This window comes from Dermacentor silvarum, chromosome 7 (assembly GCF_013339745.2).
Source record: "Dermacentor silvarum isolate Dsil-2018 chromosome 7, BIME_Dsil_1.4, whole genome shotgun sequence".
NCBI lineage: Eukaryota > Metazoa > Arthropoda > Arachnida > Ixodida > Ixodidae > Dermacentor > Dermacentor silvarum.
Genome location: NC_051160.1, coordinates 4,630,912 through 4,653,940, shown reverse-complemented (window position 1 = coordinate 4,653,940; position 23,029 = coordinate 4,630,912). Strand labels below are relative to the sequence as shown.

At 42.4% G+C, this 23,029-nt stretch overlaps 2 protein-coding genes across 2 annotated transcripts in view; one reads left to right on the top strand and one right to left on the bottom strand.

The window, feature by feature from the left end:
- LOC119458414 (zinc finger FYVE domain-containing protein 26-like) overlaps nucleotides 1-16,773 on the top strand; it is a 90,486-nt gene extending 73,713 nt beyond the window's left edge. The window contains exons 29-34 of the mRNA XM_037720252.2: nucleotides 1,258-1,466; nucleotides 7,233-7,395; nucleotides 7,742-7,801; nucleotides 8,463-8,645; nucleotides 9,820-9,870; nucleotides 14,615-16,773. Of these exons, the coding sequence (XP_037576180.2) occupies nucleotides 1,258-1,466; nucleotides 7,233-7,395; nucleotides 7,742-7,801; nucleotides 8,463-8,645; nucleotides 9,820-9,870; nucleotides 14,615-14,788 (840 nt within the window). The 3' untranslated portion in view covers nucleotides 14,789-16,773. The remainder of the gene's footprint in view (nucleotides 1-1,257; nucleotides 1,467-7,232; nucleotides 7,396-7,741; nucleotides 7,802-8,462; nucleotides 8,646-9,819; nucleotides 9,871-14,614) is intronic.
- Nucleotides 16,774-17,190: 417 nt separating this feature from the next.
- On the bottom strand, nucleotides 17,191-22,805 carry LOC119457467 (dynein axonemal assembly factor 10-like). The gene is made up of 8 exons (XM_037719033.2): nucleotides 22,542-22,805; nucleotides 22,366-22,466; nucleotides 22,181-22,302; nucleotides 21,990-22,091; nucleotides 21,777-21,892; nucleotides 21,505-21,639; nucleotides 21,106-21,206; nucleotides 17,191-18,161 (listed from the first exon to the last, which is right to left on the bottom strand). Exons 1-8 carry the CDS (start codon nucleotides 22,803-22,805, stop codon nucleotides 17,957-17,959), a joined length of 1,146 nt encoding a protein of 381 aa, XP_037574961.2. The 3' UTR covers nucleotides 17,191-17,956.
- Nucleotides 22,806-23,029: the final 224 nt, after the last annotated feature.

The following is a 23,029-nucleotide window of genomic DNA, read 5'->3' as shown; positions in this document are numbered from 1 at the left end:
AAACAAGATCAGAATTGATCAAAACCGGTTCAAAATAAACTAACATGATTCAGAATAATGTAAAAGATAGGAATAATCAAGCATTAAGTGCATAAATTAGCAGAAACTCATGAAAATCATGAAAATCATGTAATGTGATCTCATGTCTTGTAATGTGATCTCTCATATCATGATCTTGTAAGGTGATCGCGCAGCAAAGGCTTTGGCTCCATGTGCATGTTGGTTTGGCTTCATGTGCATGGCGGTTTCCCACTAGTTGTGCCTTAGCACAGGTGTCAAAACGGATGATGGATTGCTAAACACAAGATAAACACAGGATAACACAAGGGAAACACCGGCGAATCCCTGCTTCGCACTTCCCCAGCTTTCACGTTGAGTGGAACTGCATTACCGCCGAATTTATCAAGGCCACTGTCCTGGACCGGTACCCAATTAAAAAAAAAAATTAACCAGATTCTTATTTTACCATGCATTCATGATTCATTTTGCTGTGCTGGCACTTGTGTGCATTGTGTGATTGTGTGACACTTGTGTGCATGAAACCGTTATCATCAACAACGAAAAACAAATGTGGCAAGATGTGGCAATCTAGGATGCAGTGGGAACATAAGAAACTGCTACGTGATGTTACACTTTCATGCACACTTTAGATGAAGAAAAGTGTTTTCCCCAAATTAACTTGTGGAGATGTGGCACCGTTGAACACATGTGTGGTTGTGCTTCCATGTTCATCTAACTGCCGCATCTGAGCAAGCAATGCATTTTTCTATCTTTTTAAAAACACATTTGAAATGGTAGTATTGTTCAATGGGCTTTTGATGGGGTTTCAAAAGGATTTGACGCAGAATTTTGTTTTAATGCAATGTGTGAGGGTACCCGGCCAACGCCAGGTGGCGTAGAGTCGCAGGCACGAGACGGTAGGCAACAGTGTGTGGTGGGCGGGGAGAACGTGGAAGGCGTGTGTGGGCGGTCAGCATGCGGGGAGCGCGCGACAACGAACTGAGTGAGTGAAGTAATCGGCAGAGCAAGCCGCGTGCGGTGCGGCGGGATGGAATGCAGATGCGTGTGTGTGTGCGTGCGCCGAGGATTTCCCGAAATAAAGAACGTACTTGACAAATGTACTTGACCATTTGTTGTCACGTTTTCGCGAACATCTGCTCACAACCTTCGTCACTTACACTCACTTTCACGCCTGCGATATGACGTGAGTCAGCATACTTAGCATTAACCGACTTATGCTTGCCTGTCTTCCTGCAGGACTACCTTCGTGCAGCTGTGACGAGCATCCAATTCTTCGAGAGCCCTCCTGCCAGCGGATACTCGGAGCTTCACCAGCGCCTTGCACATTTGGCTGAAGCACGAAAGCACCTCGAGACATACCTGTCCAAGTACACAACGTGGGAAGGGCATCGTTCGAATCGCACGAGCAATCAAGTCCTTGCTATGGCACCTAAGGAGGTGAACAGGTACAGTGCAGCATTTACTGCTCTCTTTTGCTGGTGTCAACAGCATTCTGTTTGTTAAAGAGCAACACGAAATCAATTTACAGTATAGACCACTTATAACGTAACCGTTTATAGTGCAGAACTGGCTACAACGCGGCCTTTCTGACTCCCGTTTACCCTCCCATAGAACTCCATGTATACGCATACCGCTTACAGTGCAGCCGCGTGAGACGAAATACCGTTATAATGCGGCTTCCACGGGAAAATCTCACCGACAAGGGTGGCAGCGAGCACGCTTCTCAACCAGGTGCGTGCTCCCTGCCGGCGTATGCATTATTCAATGCAATCAAACTCTTGCTAATTCAACTTATTTGGCCGCACATCGGTTAATTCAGACTACTTAGCGCCGCAAATGTGCGACGCAAAAGAGCAATAACGGCGCTAGTGTCCAACCGAAACGAAGCGGCGGAGTCCACATCGCCACAGCCATCAGTTGAAATCGTACGTGAATGACAGCAACGCGGGAACGCTTCGAGCCTATTTGTGTGTTTAACACCACAAAGCCCAAACACCATTCCACATCAAAGCCAATTAAAACAGCGTGTTTTACATTTATTTCTGGCCATGGAGATATGTTTATTGGTACAAGGAAAACAATGAAATGTTATTGAGTAAACATTAATTACTACGGTAATTACTTAATTTGTAATTTATTTGCTGTACTATCACGACTGTACACGTCCTCCAGCACATCAAAAACCCTAGTACGGGGCTCTAGTTTTGGTCATTAGCACATAAATTTGAATTTTTAGGCATCAAATTCAGCATATCAAAAAAGATACGTTGGGCTTTGTGGGGTTAAAGCCTGTATTCTTGCATTTACCGCTGCGCATAACACTGCGTTGGCCGCGGGCTTTCGTAACTGTGTAGTCGTCATCCACGAACGCGTCGATAGCGGCCGTGGTTTTCGCCGCAGTAGTTGCAGCGAACAGTAGTTTCGTTTTTACACGGTATGCGCATCGGCCGCATGCTTAAAAAACTGCGTAGTCGCCATCGATGATCGCATAGATAGCGACCGCGGTTTCGACTGCAGTTGTTGCAGCGAATGGTAATTAATTTGTCCAGACTTGGTGCGTGCGTCAGGCACGTGCCTTCAGCACCGCAAATTCGCCGTTCATAATTGCGTCGATAGCGGTCACGGTTTTTTCTGCAGCGGTTGCGGCAAACAGTTGTTTCGTTTTGACTCGGTGGAAAGCTGTCAAACTTGAAGAGCACCGGCTACATCGCGATTATGTTTTCGCCAGCTCACTGGCGAAAACGTAATCGCGATGTGCGTGCGATAGTACAAAGCGTGTCTACATGCGTTGTCACATGTTTTGCATACGTGCAGGGCTTGAAAATCGTTGTTTTGTTTGTAGTGCGGTACCGCTTATAGTGCAGATATTCGCGACTCCGGCGACTTACGTTATAAGCGGTCTACACTGTACAGGCATGCGAATACTCGAATATTCAATTTCAAATGGAATAGTGAACGTTCAAATAATTTGATTTGTGAATCAAGTAATAACAGAAAGGGATGCGCCCGTGTCCACCAAGGCCGTGTCCGTTCACCTTCAACATACACCAACAATATATTTGACGGGCGCTCTGGAGAAGTTTGATGCAGTCCAAAAGATGCAGCTTTCCCTCCTGAAGCTGCACAGCTTAGTTTTCCAAGCAATGAGCAGAGGTTGAAGTCGCGGGTCGAAGTGGTGAAGAGGAGTGCCGAATCGGTGAAGGAGAGCAACAACGCGGGAAACGGGAAGTACTGGCTGCGCCGAAGTTTGGCGGAGATGGTGAACGACGTGAATAAGTCGGGTAAGAGCGACGATGGTTTGGTCCAGGAGCAGAAAAGCCATCCCGTTCAAAATCGTCATAGCCACGCCTTTCGTCTTGTTGGCGACGTCGACAAAACCTTGAAATATGGCCACGGATGCCGCAATAGAAGCAGACCGGTCAAGGAGGGCACCAGTATTTGTAAGACTGAGGTGATGCTCTCGGTGTGAGAGGACTCAGCGAACCCTGCACTGTGGGTGGCTGTTGATGTGGTTGCTGGGCGGGTGGCTCAATAGCAGCAATCTGAGCGTAAGTTGGTGTTGACATGGGATGCGGGCTCGGGACTTGCGCGCACGTCATGGAAGCCAGTTCTTCTCTCACGATATTGCGCAGACTACCACCAGGAGGTGTCGTACGGACGTCAATAGGGCATGGTGAAGCTTGGGCATGAAGTTCCTCACGAATGATAGAACGGATCAGTGCACATAGCTCGCTGTCGTTGGTGGTCCTGAGAACAGGCATGTCAGGTTGCAAGCGTATTGTCTGACCTTCATCGAGGCGCTGACACATACTTATGATATCGGCAACGGTGGTAGGGTTCTGAACCGCTAGAGCATTGAATGCCACTGGCCTGATGCCTTTGAGCAGGTGGCGCACACGGTCATTCTCCGCCATTGAGTTACTGACGCGATGGCAGAGAGCGAGGACGTCTTCTATGTAGGAAGTGTAGGACTCGCCGGTGTGCTGAACATGCTCAGCAAGCTGCTTCTTTGCGATATCTGAGTGGACAGAAGGGTTCGCAAAAATCTGCTGTAGTTGACGTGTAAACGAAGTCCAAATGGGGAAATCTATCTCATGGTTAAAGAACCAAGTCTTTGCGACAACCGTGAGATAGAATGCGACGTGGTAAGTTTGGAAGAACCATCCCAACGATTTACAATACTCACGCGGTCGTACTGTTCCAGCCATTCCTCAACGTCGTCTCCGCGAAGTCCAGCAAACACCGGGGGTCTTTTTGAGGGGTGGTGACCGTCCAAGTAGGGATAGCAGTCGGGGTTGCTACGAGTGCTGCCACGTTGGGCTGCTGATCTTGCGACATCGCCAACTGCTGTTGGTATAGGCGCCGACCCGAGCGGAGCTCCAGGGAGGTGTTCTAGGTGAAGTTAGGCAATGACCGGTAGAGGGTGAGAGGACTGAAGGACCGGACAGCACTCTCCACTACTTGTGAGACAACGGTTAGGTTGCAAGTCTCTTCTTTATTGTCCCAAGCCAAAGCCCCACAACGATAGTCTCAAGTCGTGATGATGAGTATGTAGAAATGAGAATATGAAGCGTAAATATAATGATCACATCTATTTGACATACATGCCGTCAATAAGAAATATTTTCCAGACCTTCATATATGAACTGAGTTGTTATCAGTGCTGGCATGCTAACTTGGTGTTCGCTTTAATAAGAGTAGAGCATACTATGCATCTCGATTCATAGGCACCTAAGTTACTTATAGCTAGCAAGATTCTTGTTAAGTAATATGATTAGCCTCCTGAGAATGTGCAGCAGTGTGTTTTTTGCACAAAATTTGGAAGCATAGAAGTGTGTTGAAATTTGTGATATTTAATATTCGATTCGATACTCGGCTTTTTTGATTCGATTCGATATCCGATTTGAAATCGACTATTCAGTATTCGCAGACCCCTACAATTTACACTTAGGAAATAATCTTTCACAGCACTATGTTAATTTATTTTATAGCAAAAGCGTGATTATTACTGGAGCAAATGAAGTTCGAACCTTGGTACTTTGTGTCACAGTCTCAGTGCCTGTACGTCAGTGTTGTAGGGTTTCAAGTGGTTTGGGTAATAAAGGATGCAGTGCACACAGTAATGCAAACGCAAAATGGCATTTATTGCACATTCTATAGCCAGCTAGGCGAAATGCATATGACAAGGAATTGTTCCTCTATGAAGTTCAACTCACCATACAACAATACTGCGTGAATTATGTTCGCCCATGTGTGACACCAACAGCCATCCGTGAGTGCAGTCCCGTGAACAGAAGTGCATCTCAGCGATTGTGTTCATTCATGCCAGTGTCGTGCTCTGTAGCCGCACGGATTAGGTACTGATGGTATCCGCTAAGTGCACCGACAAGCAGTCAGTTTGCGCATGCCAGCATCCCAAAGCCAAACATGAAGTTCCTCTTGCATTTGAGTTATCCCATTGTCAGGTGGCACTCACATCAAAGCGCTTGCGCCATCTCTCGTCATAGTTAAGTACTAATTCCCACCATCACGTGTTTCACATAGGGAAGCTAAACGTCAAGGGGCACAAGAGTTGTGCAGGCAAAACTAACTCAGGGGACGTGAGAATGTTGAGCATCTCCACAGTGTGATGTTGGAGGTTTCAAATTATGTACAGTCACACCTGCTTATAACGAACCTCCATATAACGAATTCCTGGATATAACGAAGTTTTTCTATTTCCCGCCGTTACTCCATAGAAGCACATAAATTTGCGACCTCTACGTAACGAAGTGGCAGCGGGAGATCCCTTCGAAATAATGCATTTTCCCCGCCAACAACCTAGAGATTTCGCCCCAAATTTTGTTATTTCTGCGTGAGCAGCAACCGGAAGCACCTTCTCCGCCGTGACGGAATGCAAAGTGGCGGCGGCGCGCTTGGCGCACTCGAATTCACGGCGACTGCGAGGCGAGAGCGAGCGCACGTGTGCGTGCATGCGAGCGTGCGTGAGGCGGGCTTGCATCCCTCGACCCGGCGATCTTGCCACCGCGGGCGTGACCTTTCCCCCTCCCTTCATTCAAACCTGATCCCGCCGCTTGCTACAGCTGGCCTAGCCCGCCAAGCCGGCACTCTCCTTTTCCAGTTGATGTTGAAGAAAAAAAAAACTTCGAAACGACATGCGTCCACGGGACTTTTTTGTTAATCGCAACTTTAGTGTATTGGGAGTAAATCTTGAGCGATAGTTGTATTTCTGTATGAAAGCATGAGGTGCGCGATACTGTAAAGGCTTTCTTTTCTTATCTTTTGGTCACGGAAAACGGGTGCGCGTTACAATCGAGGGCGCGTTAGAATCGAGTAAATACGGGAAGCGTTTCTTTTTCGAATTTTCATGCCGAACCTGCATATAACGAAATCCTCTTTATAACGAAGTTTTTGGGGAATTTGTCAATTTCGTTATATCCGGGTTTAACTGTAATTATATTTTTAGCCATCTTGGCTCCCGAAATCTCCTCACTACTTGTTATGTTGAGTGTTTAGTTCACTTAGAATGCTGTGTAGTCCTGTTTTGCTGATAAGCAATTGATTAGACCCAATTAGAGGCTGTCATTACCAATGATATCTTGGTGAGCTGGTGCAAGAACACTGGGGTGGCATCACCACCCATTTTTATTTTTTGCATTTTTTCTGGCTTACCAGACTTAATCTCACACTAACACTGGCCATTTTGCTATTGCAGACTCATAATTTACTTATACAGCTTAATGTTCCTCTTCCGTGTCCTTTTAAAGGGGCTCTTGAGACCTCTTGCTGACTTAGCTGTTTCCTGGCTCACATGCTTATCTTTCAGTGTAGGACTCCAGGTTGTCGAGATTAACCCGAAGTGACCACTGCAACGTCCCTCATAGCTTATGTGTTGCTGTGAGCCATTAAACTCTGAAGTATGTTTGGTGTTTATTAAGGGAGTGTAATTGAAGCTGAGTAGTGCTTGAGTACAGCAGGACCAAAATCGAGCATGCTTGAAAATTACATGTAGCAATGCCAGATGTGCCCCAAAACAGATAGGCATTGACTCAAGCTAATTGAAAGTGCTCTTGTGGCAAAGGGTATTATTTTGACATTTCAAAAAGGTTGTTTCAACATGTTATATGCAGCATTCAGATTTCGAGACCTTTTTTTTGTAGAAAGTTGGAGAAGCACGCTGGTACTTACAGTTCTCCATGCCTTGCGTGCAGGAACGTTAGCATGGTGAACATGCAGATTGACATCACGCGGTTTTTGAGCACGCGCGAGACTGAACAGGAGAAGCTGCTGCAGCCTCGCCAGAAGGACAATGCCGAATGTGTCGCACCAACTCTCTTTGGTGACACGCCGATGAAGAGCGACCTAGCCTGCCTGGTAAGCAAGTACCTAGGAAACTACACCCAATCCTGCACAGTAAACACTGCATTTGCATAAATAGCTGCACTCTTATTGGCTCAAACATTTGCCCTCTCATATCAGACTAATTGTGTTTACTTGCCTTTAAAGTGGGGAAAGTTTAATCAATGGCAGGGCCCAGAATCAAGTGGCTGTCTGATGACAGACACAGATACTGGGCAGTGATCTTTTCAGTGAGCCTTTCTGCTCACTTTGTTAGCACATCCTTCAGATTGTTTTCTGCTCTGACATATTTTTGCTTGATGTTTCAAAAGCTTTCTTTGCAATCTAACATTTTCAACTGTTGAATTATCGTTTTTTCAAGGTGCTTGTCAATGGAAGAAATGTAGAGGAAGGCTTCGGTCTGGCATTTCGCATCATCCAGGTGACACTTGTTTTTTCTACTTTGCTCTTGGAAAAGTGTGCATTACACATCATAGTGTGTTGTGAATGATCTATTGTATTTCCTATCTCAGGCAACTTGAGGAAAGTGCGCCATGGTCACCTGCCCTAGTGGCTTGATGGCTATGGCTATCCACTGACCCGCCGGGGTGGCTCAGTCAGCTAAGGCGTTGCGCTGCTGAGCACGAGGTTGCGGGATCGAATCCCGGCCGCGGCGGCTGCATTTTGATGGAGGCAAAATGCAAGAACGCCTGTGTGCTTGCATTGTAGTGCACGCTAAAGAACCCCAGGTGGTCAAAATTAATCCGGAGCCCTCCATTACGGTGTGCCTCATAATCAGAACTGGTTTTGGCACGTAAAACCCCAGAAAGAAGCTATGGCTATCCACTACAGCTTTGTTCTACTCTCAGTGGAACACACAGGCGTTTGCTGAATTAGATTTAGGCCAGACCCTTTCATGTTATGTTGGCTGCAGTACTACTTTTAAAAAGGCGACTATACTCTTTTTAGTAAGCTTGTGACTATATTTTACACTTCTTTAGATGGCAGCGTAATTATACCCAGGTTAATATGCATTTTGGAATCATTGGTGCAATGTAATCACGAATTTCATTCCTTTCTTCTTTCTCTTTTTTAACCTGCAGGAAAATCACTTGGATGGGTCTTTAGTGTTTGAGCGTGCAGCCCAGACCCTTGTTTCAGCTGGAGCTGTGTCACAAGTAGAGCGCCTGGTTAGATGCATTGAGAGCTGTGGCTACCCAGACCGCTACGACACCGATACTGTTGTGCTTGCTGCTTTGCAAGAGCTGGTGCGCTCTGAAGATGATGTAGGTTGCCGAAGACATATGTACAAATCTTATTAATTGCCACCCTTCTTTATACCTGTCTTTTTACTGAGTGCAAAGAGCAATGGCCAAAAACTGCTTTAACAAGCCACATGCTTAAGATGCCTGCTTCAACATTGCATCTCAAAACATACGCTAACCTTGAGCCTTTGAAAAGGATAGTGAACTACAGCTGACCACATAAGTTTTTAAAGCACAGAATTTGCGAAAAAATTACATCTCCTTGCAACTTCATCACTCAGCCTGGTATATTTAGCTAAGCAATGTGATGATCAGGCTAGGAAGCATCCACTGCACCTTTTAATTTAGGGAGGAATTGCTGGTTGCAAAGGAATTCTGTTTTCTCTCCCCCCCTAATTTTGTGCTCCAAGAACTTTTGAAGTTGGGAGTAGTACTTCTTTTTCTTAGCACTCATTATCTAATGATAGGCCATGTTTTATTTCATCATTTATGTGAAATGCAGCTGCCTTCAGTATTTTACACTGATGTTTGCTTTGAAGTGTAGGTCATGACTTTTGTGCTTGTCAATTTGGAGGCTTTTATGGCATGATTGTGTTATACAATTATATTTACATATTGTCTTTTGTTTTTTTCGCTTTTACACTACTTGTAAGTTCAATCTTTCTTCATCAACTTAAAAGCACTGGAACAGATGTTGTTGCTTTAGTCTATTTCTTTGTTTGTTGCAATTAATTTTTTAATGTGTGAGCTATTGGTTAACTTTATTTTGTGAACCCACATTTGTACTAATCTTTGTTTGATAATCCACTCTTGCTTGGGCCTATCAGGCCTGCAGTATTGCAAAATAAATAGCAACAAATAATAATGGCAAACTCGCCGTTTTATATGCTGTTTTTATGGGCTTTTGTGGCCTTACGAACAAGACCGCTGCATGTTTAAACACAAGTATTTTTGCTCATTTTCATGTATGTCCTGGTAGGGAACTATGCTCAGTTGGCTCAACCAGTCTGATTATTTGAGTTAAGGCTTGGAGGAGGCTTATTGCTTAATTGTAAATGCTAACAAACTTTTGTATTGCAATATAGTTGTAGATCACTATAAGTTTTTCCATATTAATATTTGTCAATGTGGATACTTCTTCCTTAATGGTAGATATCTCATGCAATTACAATATTATGTAATTTCTTTTCTGCAGAAAAAGGATTTAGACCTGCTAGTCAAATGTCTGAAGAAGGACGTGAACAAAGTAAGTTGCTGTGCTGTTTAGTATTTACCTTTGCCGTCTATATCTTTAGCGACCATCGTGTTCAGCATGAACATGCACAATGTTTTCATATTTAAAAAGGAGAAATTGCCAAGAAACAAAATCTTTTTACTTTGTTTGCAACATAAGCCGTAGTAATTCTTTACGTGAGTTGTACTTGAACCCAGGATTATCTGCCTGTCGTCTCAAGTTGCCAAGAAAACATTTTTCATTGCTTTTCATCAACGAAAACTATGCCTAAATGTCATTGGGCACAATGAAAGCTTAATGAAACAGCCTCAAGGCCTCATGGCTGTACTGTATTAAATTTGTAGAGAAATGCCTGTGTAACACTCAACCTGATGGACTGCAAGTTCCAACCACAAGAGTGTGCTATATTTGCACTAGCACTAGCTGACTAGTATGCTAATGTACTATATCACTAGTAGACTGTTTCTACTAGCAGACTTGGTACTAGCAAACTTGAACAGATGTTCAGTGGTTTGCACAGCAACTCGTCAATTAAGGTGATCATTAACAGTTAGGTGTTCATTAGTGAACACCTAACTCGGCAGAATAAACAGCTACTGAGCGCTGTGAAACAGAGGAAGCAGGAGGTTGGTTGGAAATATGTCTGGGCGTCTGGAGGGAATGTATTGGCCAGGCAAAATGAAACGTCGCCTGTCTTGCACATTTTCAGCGCTGATGACATGAGCAAGATGATAAGCTAATCGTATCTCGTCTGAATTTGTATATATTTCTGGACAGAAATGGATTCGATCCAAAACTGTGAATGTTGAAACATATCTTTCGGTTTTCAAAAGCATCTTTAAAATTTTTATTTTAAAATCCAAAGTATAAGGAATAAGCACGACAACATAGACGGATTACTCAGACAGACCAATGCTCAGTTTGACGTATTGCTTTTTAGTGAAACATGGTTATTTGATGACGAACAGTCCTTTATGGCTCAAGCATTACATGCACCACAGAATAAACAGAACCTATGTGTGCAAGCAGCCTATGTGCAGAACGGCCTTCATTCAAAGATAATTACAGATATTTTGCTAATCAGTCAGAATATTGAATGCCTTACCATCCATCTTAAAACAGGAACAGTTACATAATCTACAAACCACCTTCTGGAAACAAAAGGGAATTCTCTTACATGGATAAGCTGTTGCTTTAACTCAGCAGAACAAGCAGAATGTTTGCAATGCTAGGTGACATGAATATAAATATGGTGGCTGAGGACACAATAACCAGAGAATTTTACCAGTTGCTGCACTCTTACGCATGTTTTAACATTATAATGTTGCCTGCACATGTGACAGCACACAGTGCCACTTTATTAGATGTTTGTATCGCCAATGTACAAACACCTACTTTGAAAGCTGGCGTCATTTCTGTCGACATAAGCGATCATCTCCCAATCTTTTGCGTTTTGCCATGCCCTAAAAAAATCAAGCGTAATGCGCCTGAATATTCTTATCGCCTCAATGACACCACTGCACTAACATTTTTTTGCTGTCTTATCAGTGAAATCAATTGAGAAACTGAACTCCTAGAGAGTGACCCAAGTGAGACATACAATTCATTTTTTTTATAAATTGGTTGCTTGCTATGATACGGCATTCCCACAGCGCAGTAGCACAATACGATATATGAAAATAAAAAAAAGCTGTGGATGAATGCTACACTTTTCAGGAAAATCCACATAACTAAAATGTACCATACCTTTCTTAGAACGCGAAATATTGATGAATTAGCTAAATTTAAGAAATACCGTAACTAATTCAGAACTAAAAAGAGTGAAAGAACACCACTGTGAAAAAATATTCTGTCGCATTTATACCAATCCAAGGAAAATTTGGCAGAAAGTTAGGAATCTGACTGGAAAGAAAGAGAACTCTGAAATTCTCCACATCTCCTCTTTAAGTGGCACCCTTGCTGAAGTTGAAGCAGTCACCGGTTTAAACACTCACTTTGTTCAATGTTGTAGCAATGTTGCTATCGAAAACCAAGATGAGATAACATTTATTGTACTAAAACAGTCTGTACATTTCCAACGACACCTGGTCGCTGGCTTTAATAGCAATACTGCTGCAGGATTCGACATTATTATGACGTCTCCTATAAAATATGTATCCGATATCATTTCAAAAGTCCTAGGCCACATTATCAATAGAATGCTTGAATCTGAAATTTTCCCAAACAAACTTTAAATAGCCAGAGTTTGGCCAGTTCATAAAGGCGGTGCTGACCGCACTGGAAACAATTTCAGACCACTATCAATATTACTGCTTCTTTCAAAGCTTTTTGAAACTGTTATAAGCACACGATTGGAAGGTTTTGTGAGGAAGTATGCTGTAATTAGTGAGGCACAATATAGTTTTCAAAAACATGTCTTGTGAACATGCGCTCTTAAATGTCAAGCAAAGTATTACAAAACATTGAGAAATGATTATTCACGATAGGCTTATTCTTGGACCTGCGTAAAGCATTCGATAGTGTGAACCATAGTATACTCCTGCCTAAACTTTGACTATGGCATCCATGGAATGCCATTGGAGCTAATGAAACGTTACAGTTACTTGACTGAACGGTATCAATTTGTTTAATTTAATCAACTCACCTTGTCCTTTTTCAAAATAAAGACTGGTGTCCCGCAGGGCAACACACATGGTCCCTTATTATTTAACCTCTACATAAACAACCTACCAAGCATTCCTTCCTCACTTAACATAATCATGTACGCCAACAACACAAATGTTCATGAACGTTTCCTGGCAATATTTTGACAAATTAATCAATGAATATTTAAGTTTAATGTCTGGACTGGTTGTACATAAACAAGCTGCAATTAAGTGTTAATAAAATGAACTGTATAATATTCAAACTGGAAAACAAGCAATTGCTTAGTAATAAAACTGTTTTGTTTCAAAGGAAGTGCCTAGAACAAGTAAAAGCGCAAAAATTCAATTCTTGGGGATCTGATTCCAAGATAACCTCTCTTGGGACACTCATCTCAGTAAGCTAGCCAATGAGCTTAGTAAATACTAGTAGGATGAACAGGAGACAGAGGCCACATGGCCTTTAGCTCCTCTTTCTTGTATAAGAACTTATTAAGGGGAGAGGCGGGTCAAAAAACGGCGATTCTCATTAAAGAAACAGGTTTTGTGTTTTTAGTTGTTTCAGCAACATTAATCTCTCCTATTTCACATATGATGAAATCAGAGCCAGAAATGATCGGGAAAAGTATAATAAACTCGGTTAAAGCACTCGAGGTGGCAAGAAAAGGCACAGATATGACACATTTTCAAGCGCGCGATGCGTCAAACCACGGTGTCGCACGCCATTGGGCTCGTGCAAGGTGGTAGGCCTAAGCTTTTTCTCTCCAAGGTTAGCTTTGCTGCATTACAATCTCGCTGGGAAGTAATAATAATAATTAACAGAAGTAAAGAGCTTTTATAACTTTCAATCGCATTTTTCTCAACTTCATATTTTGGGCAAAACAAGGCGTCTGTGCACAACATTTTATGTACTTATTGGGTTCCAATCAAGACCACATTTGATGGGCGTAATTTTTAGGATATGTAGAATGCACTTATCTAGAATTTAATGCTATCACTTTATTTTCTTAAGGATGAAAATTTTTAATGTACTCGGGCACCAGCCACTGAATATGAAGCACCAGATACGAAATTCTCTTAAAATGTTGCCTGTAAAGGGAATCACATTATCTTGCTTATTAGCACTCAGTGGAGTGTTAGGGATAGGAAAAATAATTTTGCACTGCTCTATCATGCTAATTGCTATGTCCAGCAGCTGCACAAACATGCACTGCTTCTCACTTATGCATGGCACTTAGGACATGACAGCATCGAGATATCCGAAAACTAAATGTAGATTTCGAATGAAGAGATCAAGCTCTACAAGTGGTAGAATTTTCATTCGCCCAGCATCATTATTTAAAAAGAAATATGTCTGAGGAGCATGTCCCCTTAAGTAAACTGATTTGAATTGAATTGATTGAACAAGGTCTTTCCAATGCACCTTTCTTGGTATTTGCTAAACAGGAAGTTCTTGCTAGCCTACCTGCTTATCTTATGTATGTGAAAGGAAGAAATGCTCCCCTTAAATGATTACCGAGTTGATTCGAATAAAATTTGTTGCAAATAAAAGGAAAAAACTCCAGCGATTGTTGGAAGCAGAATATTTATTTAGGCCCTCAAATTCACTTAGAAATATTGAAGAGCCAAGTTTACAAGTATGTAATTTTGGACAAAGAAACAAATGAATATCATATATTTATATCCTATGAACAGCACCTGATGGAGTATTTATATTGTACAGTTGAACTTTGTTTTGATGAAGTCGCATCTGACATGAAGATACCTATGTTATATTCAATATTCGTTACGAACATATATTCGTTACATGCTATCGGTGAGAAACAAATGAAATTTACTTCATTACATCCATAATTCATTATATCCTTGTCCATTATAACTAGGTTCAGCTGTCTTGGTAGACGTGGCTGCTGCAGTCCTGGTTTGGAATACCAGACCAAGGAAGCTTTTTCCAACTCTGAAGTGCACTTTTTTAACAGTTATGCATAGATATTTCCTTAGTAGCATCATGCTACAGGAAATGGGTAACAAGACTTTGTCTCAATACTACAAGCAGAACATAGACCAGCTCTGGTGTTGGCTTTCTTCTTACTCTGCTTTTCGTGCAAACCCAGGTTGAAGCATACATGCTGGCTGGCCGTCTCAAGACTGCCTACCTGCTGGCAGTCAGGCAGAACCGCACTGACCATGTCAAGCGCATCATGGCACTGGCTGAGGCTGCGGGCCAGGAAAGTGTTAGAGCCATTTGTGCAAAACGCCTGCAAGGCATAGCCACGCCTCCACAGTGAAGTTTGCTGCCTACGTGGATGCTTTATTCATCAGTCCGCTCGGAGATGTCCTTATACCACGAAGGACGTCATCTTTGAAGGCAATCTTTTCTTGTGAATATCCTTTGGTTGTGCTCACAACTGTACTAGCAGTTTTTTGTGTAGTCTGGTCTGCTTTTAAAGGGAACACCTAATTAGAATACCAGCCTCAATTACAACTCAGATTAGACAAGAAGGTATCCGTAATGACATTTTATCAGTTGATGTCTACCCAATACATCACGGCAGCCACAGATTATTTGTAAACCTTGTGTTTATATATCAAGTGTTATATCAAGCGCTAAATTGTTGTTCCCTTAAAGAGGGGACCATACTGTGCACATTGTGCAGTATGTCCACATCTGCACAGTTCTTTGTGATAGATGCAAGCATGCGGGCCTGCAACTGCACATTACTTACAAGCTTGATTATTGTATGTTTAATGCACCATTGTTACGTTTTGTTTTATATGCGATGCACTTCATTAACCAAACTGGGCACTGTTGTTGACTTGGTTTTGTAATTTTTCATAGAGCTGTCATGTGCCTATCGCATATCTTGATGTCTGAACAAATTTGACTGCGTGACTGCGCTTGTACATTCAAATATTATTGTCTCAAATTTAATTGCTCTTTAATGGCCAGTTATTTCTTTGCATTATCTGTAGTATGCACTAAATCTTGCTTGACTTGTTTTAAACACACTATAAAGTGGGGTGTCTGTACATACATGTTATAAATCCAGATTTTTTGCACTCCCTGAACGTTCATGTGCCTTGATCTGTGAGGCGAAAGGTTTAACATGTCTCAGCAGCGATAATCGTCAGTACAAGTCACAAGTGATAAAACGAGGGTGCTTGCTTACAGTTGAATTGACATCACCAAGTGCCTTTTCGTTGTATTTTTAAAGCAGTTGAGAACTGCCATGCCTTTTGTGCATGCATACTGTTGTTTTGGTATGGCTTATACCGTAATTGAAGGCTTACTGTCAATGTGTACATTTTGGTATTCCAATTAACACACAACAAGGGTCACTTGCAATGTACTATAGAGCAACATGTATTGAAACATATGTGGGGTGATGAAAAATTAATTGCAAAGGCAAAAATGCACAGAAAATTGGGATTTTTTTAAACAAAATAAAAACTTATCCGAGCAGTCACATTTATATCGGAGACGTGGCGCACTCCCGGCCTATCAGAAGCACCTCCACTTGGTGATAAATGTAACTACTCTAAGATTTTTCATTTTAAAATATCCAGTGTGTTTGAGCACTTGTGTGCAAACATTATCTTGCTACTTTCTATACTTCTGAATCAACCTGTATATATGAAAGATTAATATTTGCCACAACATTATGTTATACAAATAAGATTTGAATGGGGCATTATTTTTTACAACATTCTCTACCATGAATGTGTAAAACAGAAAATTATGTATCTACAAAGTTCTACTGTAAACCTGTCGTAGCACAAAGTGAGTGATACCAAAGATAATATTGATCTGTGCTTGCCTTCTTTTCCTGCTTATGTGCTGTCAAGTGATGAAACAAATTGGCTTTGAAGAGAAGTGTTTGTGCAATTTGTAACTCTGCTGATGCAAGCTGTTTATTGTTGCAGTAATTGTGCACTGTATAGAACGGCACATGAGGAGGATCAATTTAGCATGACAGTAACCAAACAGCTCTGATTTACCACGCTTGACTTACCGCTCAGCACCACACTCGTTCGTTACAAGTGGTGTATTTTGTAAATAGCCGTAGCCAACTTGAGCAGAAAATGTATACGTGCCTCGTTGTATTACAAGCTTGTAATATGTGCCAAGCTGAGGAAATTTAGTTACGTGTGTCAGGTATTGCAAATGGTGTTCAATCCTGGTAAAGATATTTCCACTGTCAGAGGAAACACTTATTTGCTATTCAAGCCAATGCAACTTCAAAACTTTTTGGACAGCAAGGGAAAGAGCGGCCTTTGGCTAATATCTTTAAAACACAAAAATAGCCTTCAGACGCTCATGCCGGATTTCAACTGCCATTAGTACTGGGATATTGATGAGGTGTTTTTTCTAACAGTGGATGACCTTGTACCTAAAAACGTTTGATGCCTCAACATTCAGAGCACTTTAAGTTGTAGGCATCCAACACTGTTGTATGTAAAGAAATAAGTTTTGTACAGCTTGTGGGGATGTGCGTTCGTCTGCCTAGTGGCAATGTGTCACACATTGCTGGAGTAAGAAAGGTGAAACAGCCTTATGACATATTCTGTGCAACTATATTGTCCAAAGTAACCTTTTTATGGCATTTTTCAAGTCTAATTAAAAAATTTTGAATCTTGGTTCACTCTTTGTTGCCTGCCGAGATAAGCAAAAACGACACATGGAAAAATGTATTGGCAACTAGTGTCACTTTTATTTTTATGTAACAATGGAGGGTGTTGCACTCATTCTACTTTCACTTTGAGAGAAAGTTTTGTAACAGCAGAAACAAAAATACTTGCTTGTTGAAAATGGTAAGCAAAATATAATCCCTCTGAGTATCGTCCTCAATGATTTTTATACACAGAGGTGATCCAAAAGTAACAGAAAAAAGTAAAAATTTAACAACAGCTTGACGAGGTTTTCACAAAAATGCACAGAACACGGGACATTTTAAAATATAGTCTTAGTCAGAGCAGTTACATTTTTATTGGCATCCCCTTTCAAAGTGGGTGGTGGCAAATGGTCGCATGCTGCTTGAGTTAATCAGATATGCTATACATGCTTTTCATTTGAGCATTTTTGTATACATCTCCTTAATCTTTTTTCTCTTCCGTAAAGCTCTATCTACCTTGTACTGCTACCTGTGTCTGTAACGGATCCGGTCGTATCAATCTCTTCCCTGCTTTTTTCCCACCAATACTCTAAACATCTCTGGCTTATTTCGACTGCTGACCAGTTGATGCTTCCGTCTACTTTAAATCCAAGCGCTTCAGGAACGTTGAGCTGCAACAGCACCAGCTCTTGGTGACAAACGTTACTTTTGCATTAAAAGTTTTTGTTACAAAAAAGGATCTTTATTTCTGTGCATCTTGCTGTACTTTTCAGATAATTAAATTTTTACGTTTTCTGTTACTTTTATATCACCCTGTACATCTGTTACGATATAAGAATGCGGTCAGCTTGCCAAGCCAGTGACAAAGCCAACATGGAGGGTCTGGTCAAAGGTACATGTTGCGAAGAGTCCTTGCATGTCTGGATTCCAGTCCAGTGCCGACACTGGCTGATTGCCCAGAGAGGCTTTGCAGAGGTGGGTCAACGTACCAGCCACGCCTTCGTCGCAGCCATCCGAAGCCTTGTGGGTTCTTTTATCAGGGTATTGGCTGGAGCACAATATAGGAAAATGTTGCAAAAAGAATGAGGAGCTAAGCTGTTTGCACTGCTTAAAAAATTTATGTTGCAGGCAAATACAGGTGCAATATTCTTGACTGATCACTTTCAGGGATACGAGCACTTTTTTACATGATATGAGGCGCTATTCTGGAGATTCCACCATTTTCTTCGAGGCGTGACGCTTACAAAATGGCGCTGATAGCGCCAATTTGCTTTCGTAACGTGACGCAAATTTGACGTTTCACCTAAGAAACTGTGATGTAGGCATTGAACCTAGCGTTCTTGATAAAGCAAAACAGTTTTCCTATCCAGTAAAAATAAAGCAGCTAGCTCAAAGCATACGATTATTCCATCAAAATCGTTTCTCGCTTCCGTCCTCGCGAAACGGAATGAGTCATTGTATATTGGCGCCCATGCGCTTGTTTTCTACCTTGACACAACATACGCGACCTACCAGTGATGATGAGTGCACGCTCTAGGCCGCATTATGGCTATCTCGTGAACGCAACTGACTCAGCCCGACTAGTCTGGCTGAGAAGCGGCCGAATATCATCAATAGGGGTGCGCACGCTACAGGCATTTGCTTGTGCGACGCCACCGCTGGTACTGGCATCTCTTGTTCACTTCGCTGCTCACTCGCACTGTGAGAGGAAACTTCAAGGCGTCGCCTTGTGTACATTTCTTTTAATCAATTAAAAAGTCGCCGTTGTCACCGCCTCCAATGACGCGAAAAGTCATTAATATTGATTAGGATACAAATGCAGTAGTGAAAAGTGCAAAAAGTCGCACAAAGTTTGCTAGTTTCAACAAATATTTCAAATAAACGTGTTTTTAATGAAAATGATGGTTCAAAACACAAATGCCAACACCACCCTAGAGCGATGGAAATGCTATGAGCACGCGTTGTGAATGAAAGATTTTTCACAGCCCCAAATGACGGGGAAAATGCGGCGATACGCATGCCTCTCGACTGCCATTGCATATGGCCGCTCATTAGCAAAATTCGCCCGGCTCGTCGCACCACAAATTATGGCGGAAAATCTCTGCAATGGCGGCCCAGCGCAACGTCAAATTGACGTTTACGAAACGGCCCTTCCTGTGACGCTCTTCACAGGATATTCCTTCAGCCAATCAACAAGCTGACATGCCAGCTATCTTGGAACGCCACCACATATTCGCGAAATTGCAGATGCATTGCACGGGCTTCTGAACGCTACCGTCCACTTTCTTTTTATTAAAGCGCTAAAGTCGCAATATAGGTGCCAAGGACCACAAAAAATATTCGATACTGTGCAGCTCCACGTCATAGTTCGTCGTTCTGATAAAACGCAAAATTGCATTTTGCAAAACTTCCATTTCCTGGCACAAATTTCATAGCACGTGACCTCTCGACAGCCAATAAGATAGTCAACATGGCGGATAATGGCGGCTGTGCAGCCGCCATGCATGTTGAGAATAGCACCTATGGTAGGGTGGCTACCTATGGTGTCTGACGAGAGGCCTCATTGAAACAATGGCCGTTCTGCCCTAGGCGTAGGCTACTGAAAGTGAAACCGACAAAAACAATACAGCCCCTGGCATTCTCATTATTTAAAGGACAACTCAAGTCATTTGCATTCACAATCCAAGCTCACCTTAACAAAGGTTATTAACTTAATTGATTGCAAAGCTTAACATTGACTAATTTTGAGTGCACAATTTAGTCACACTAAACTGTGCACTCAATACGCTGTACGGAAGCTCTGCCTAAACCAAACAGTCAATGTAATTCTGACACTGCAAGGTTTTCTTGGTCACTTAAGACATTTGAATATTCAAGATGTGCCAAAGTGCCTAATCCAATGCACGACGACTTGCGAATCCAGGGTGTGATGTGTATTGTAAATGCATTAGTGCTTAACAAATTGGCAATGTGCACTTGTAGCTGTCTTAGGCAGACAATGCTATATTAGCCGTGTATGACATCCACTATCGCCAACTCATACCAGAGCTATTTGTTTGTACCACTGCTGCAAAACACCCCGTCCCACATATTTGAATTTGCACATTGATTGGCCAAATGCGTGGTGATATGCTGACTGTCATGTCTCATTTGTGGGCAAAACAAACTGCAAATAGCTGTGCCGGCAAAATTGTGTTACTCCACTGAGCACCACAACAACAAACAAGAAAGCAAATATGGTTGCTGATACAGGCAGTAAGCAAAATAGAAACACTGCTTCCAATCAATGCCCCTTTCTAGCAGGCAAGAATGCACTGAAGTGCTGTTTTATTTGGTCATTCAGTGGTCGTACACCAATCAACTAACCTTGCACATTGGCAGCAGGAATCACTTTCATTTGCATGCGGCAGCGTAATGGTAGCTATACCAGCAGCATTCAATTAAGACTGGGTGTACAGCGGCCCCAGTATAAAATTGTGTGCAGTCAACTCTCTCCTGCGACTCCCTTAATTCTTTTTTACAATCAACCTAGTATAATGCAGAACCATGCTTGATAGTAAGTAGCATCACTAGTGATAAGTGGCTAATAACTGGAAGCAATTGAAATGTGTGAATGCTCTTCTAATGATTTATCTAGAACACACAACTATGCTGAAGCATAAGATTTGTTTGCTCATGACTGATTTGTGAAATAGCTGTAAGTAGTGAAAAGTGTGCAAATATTTTAACATTTTACAAATAATGCAGTACTGCATTAGAAAGCAAGCAAAATTACTTTAGAAAAGCACTAGTGTATGCACATAACCGATGCTTGCGATGGGTGGAAACATTTTGGAACTTCTACATATGCTTATTATAGGAAAGGCAGTCTCAGCAGCTAATGGCTCCAGTTTACGCTGTACTAACAGTTGTGATTTTCAACATGTGAAATATTTTTTTGCTGCTCCTTTTATTAATGATGTTTGTGGGGAAACAAAAACGTGATAACTCACTACTTCCACAGGTTGATCGTTCCGGAACCCGCACAGGTAGCAAAGATGTCCCTGTCTTGCGGCAAATGTCGTGCAGCCCAAATGGTTGAGTTTGTTTCATCCTGCCGTGGCAGAAGTTTGTTTGAAACAGCAGGGCAGAACCCAGCCCATAAAAGCAGTGCTGGCAGTATTGCCAGAGGTACTTTCTGTCACACTTGAGTCAATGCAGTTTGGGCTCAATGCAGAGGCAATGCCGCTAAACAAATTTTCCAGCGCACTTCACTTTGTGGGGTCTGGCTGCATTGTGCTTTGATTGCACTCTGCTTGCTTGTTCAATTCACAGTAACTTCGATGCATCAAGACTGCCCCTATGGCAAAGTTATTGTTTTGGCAGATAAAAACAATAAAATGAGCACTCACAGAATGTGACAGTTGAGCAAATCCTCTTTTCGGGTGCTTCGTCCTCAGATCAAAGACGTGTATGTTGGACCCAGTTCCAGTTGCGACTAATTTATTCATATAGATGGACTTCTGGTCAAACTCCAAGCTACAGACCTGTTGAAGACACGTTAGTAAGTAAATGTGATTCATTGACATTTGTGCCTGCCCTTTTTTCTTGATTTGCCAAGGTGACAATGTAAACCAGTGAACAGAAACCCAAAGTGGGCCAGTAAGAAGAATGAAAGCATTACGCCTGACTTGACGCAGGTCTCCCATGTGACGGCGAGATTTCTGAGGTCAAAAAATTTGATGTCGCCATTCTCGTATCCAGCACAGACACACCGTTCCACTGCGCTGTAGCCGTTGCCTGTCGAAGGTTTTTGGTACATGAAAAGCAAAGCGACTTATTTGGAGAATCCGCGCAGTTCACTGAATGCAATTCATCACTGCATTTTGTTGCTCACCGAAGCACACTGCCCAACAATCTAGCTTCTGCTGCTCCGGCGCGGGTTCCATAACCACGGTCGGTTGTTCTGGCTTTCTCGGGTCCCAAACCTTAACGGAACCTGCAACACGCAAGAAGGAATAACGCTACTCTTAAACGTTGAAATCACGTAAGGCCGCGGAGGCTATCAAATGTGTAAGCGCTCAATACCATCTTTGCATCCTGTTACTACCGCTGGAGAACCGTCAGTGTCGCCGATGCCATCAACTGAGTTTATGATTTTACTGTGGCCTCTAATGCACACAACTGGCTGGCTTGGATGTTCTACGTCCCTGCGTGTAAACAAATGAATACAGAACAGTGTCCTTCTCAACGACAATTAACGACGAGCTCACCAAATTCGCCAATTCCCGTCAAAGCCGCCCGTCGTAACGTTGCGTTCCTCCCTACTCGAGGACGCAAACGTACCGCATTTCACGCCTCGTGGGTGTGTAAGCTGGGGAAGAAATAATTAGCGAGCGAGTTCCAAGACGAGAAAAAACAAAAACGGCAGCAGAGCGGGATCACGCACCTGTTGCGTTTTGTTCACTGAACAACCGTCCAGCTCGTACACATTCACCGTTCCTTGGCCGTCCGGACATGCTCCGAAAGCAAGGAACTTGGCACTCTGCGGCATCCATTTGACGTCGAAAGCGGTTAAATCGACTCGCTGTTGGATGTATTTGTGTATTACGGGTCCTGTCATTACAGTACGGCTTCCCTCGGAGCTTTTTGAATCCCTGGGAATGAGTACTCCGGAATTTCTGGAGACTTGTTTGCGCGCACTCGTGCACATCACAGAGCACGCCAGTTTGAACCCTAACGATAAAGTTGCGAAACTAGTTAAGTTTCGTTTTCGTTTACACCACACTGATTTTATTTGCAACAAAATGTGAAATATTATGCAGTTGTGTTATTACTAAGTTTAAAATTTGGGCTATAGTAGCTTTTAAAACAAATAAAGATTTTATTTGACGTCTGAAGCGGAGATACACATATGAAGGTGCCACACTTGTGCAC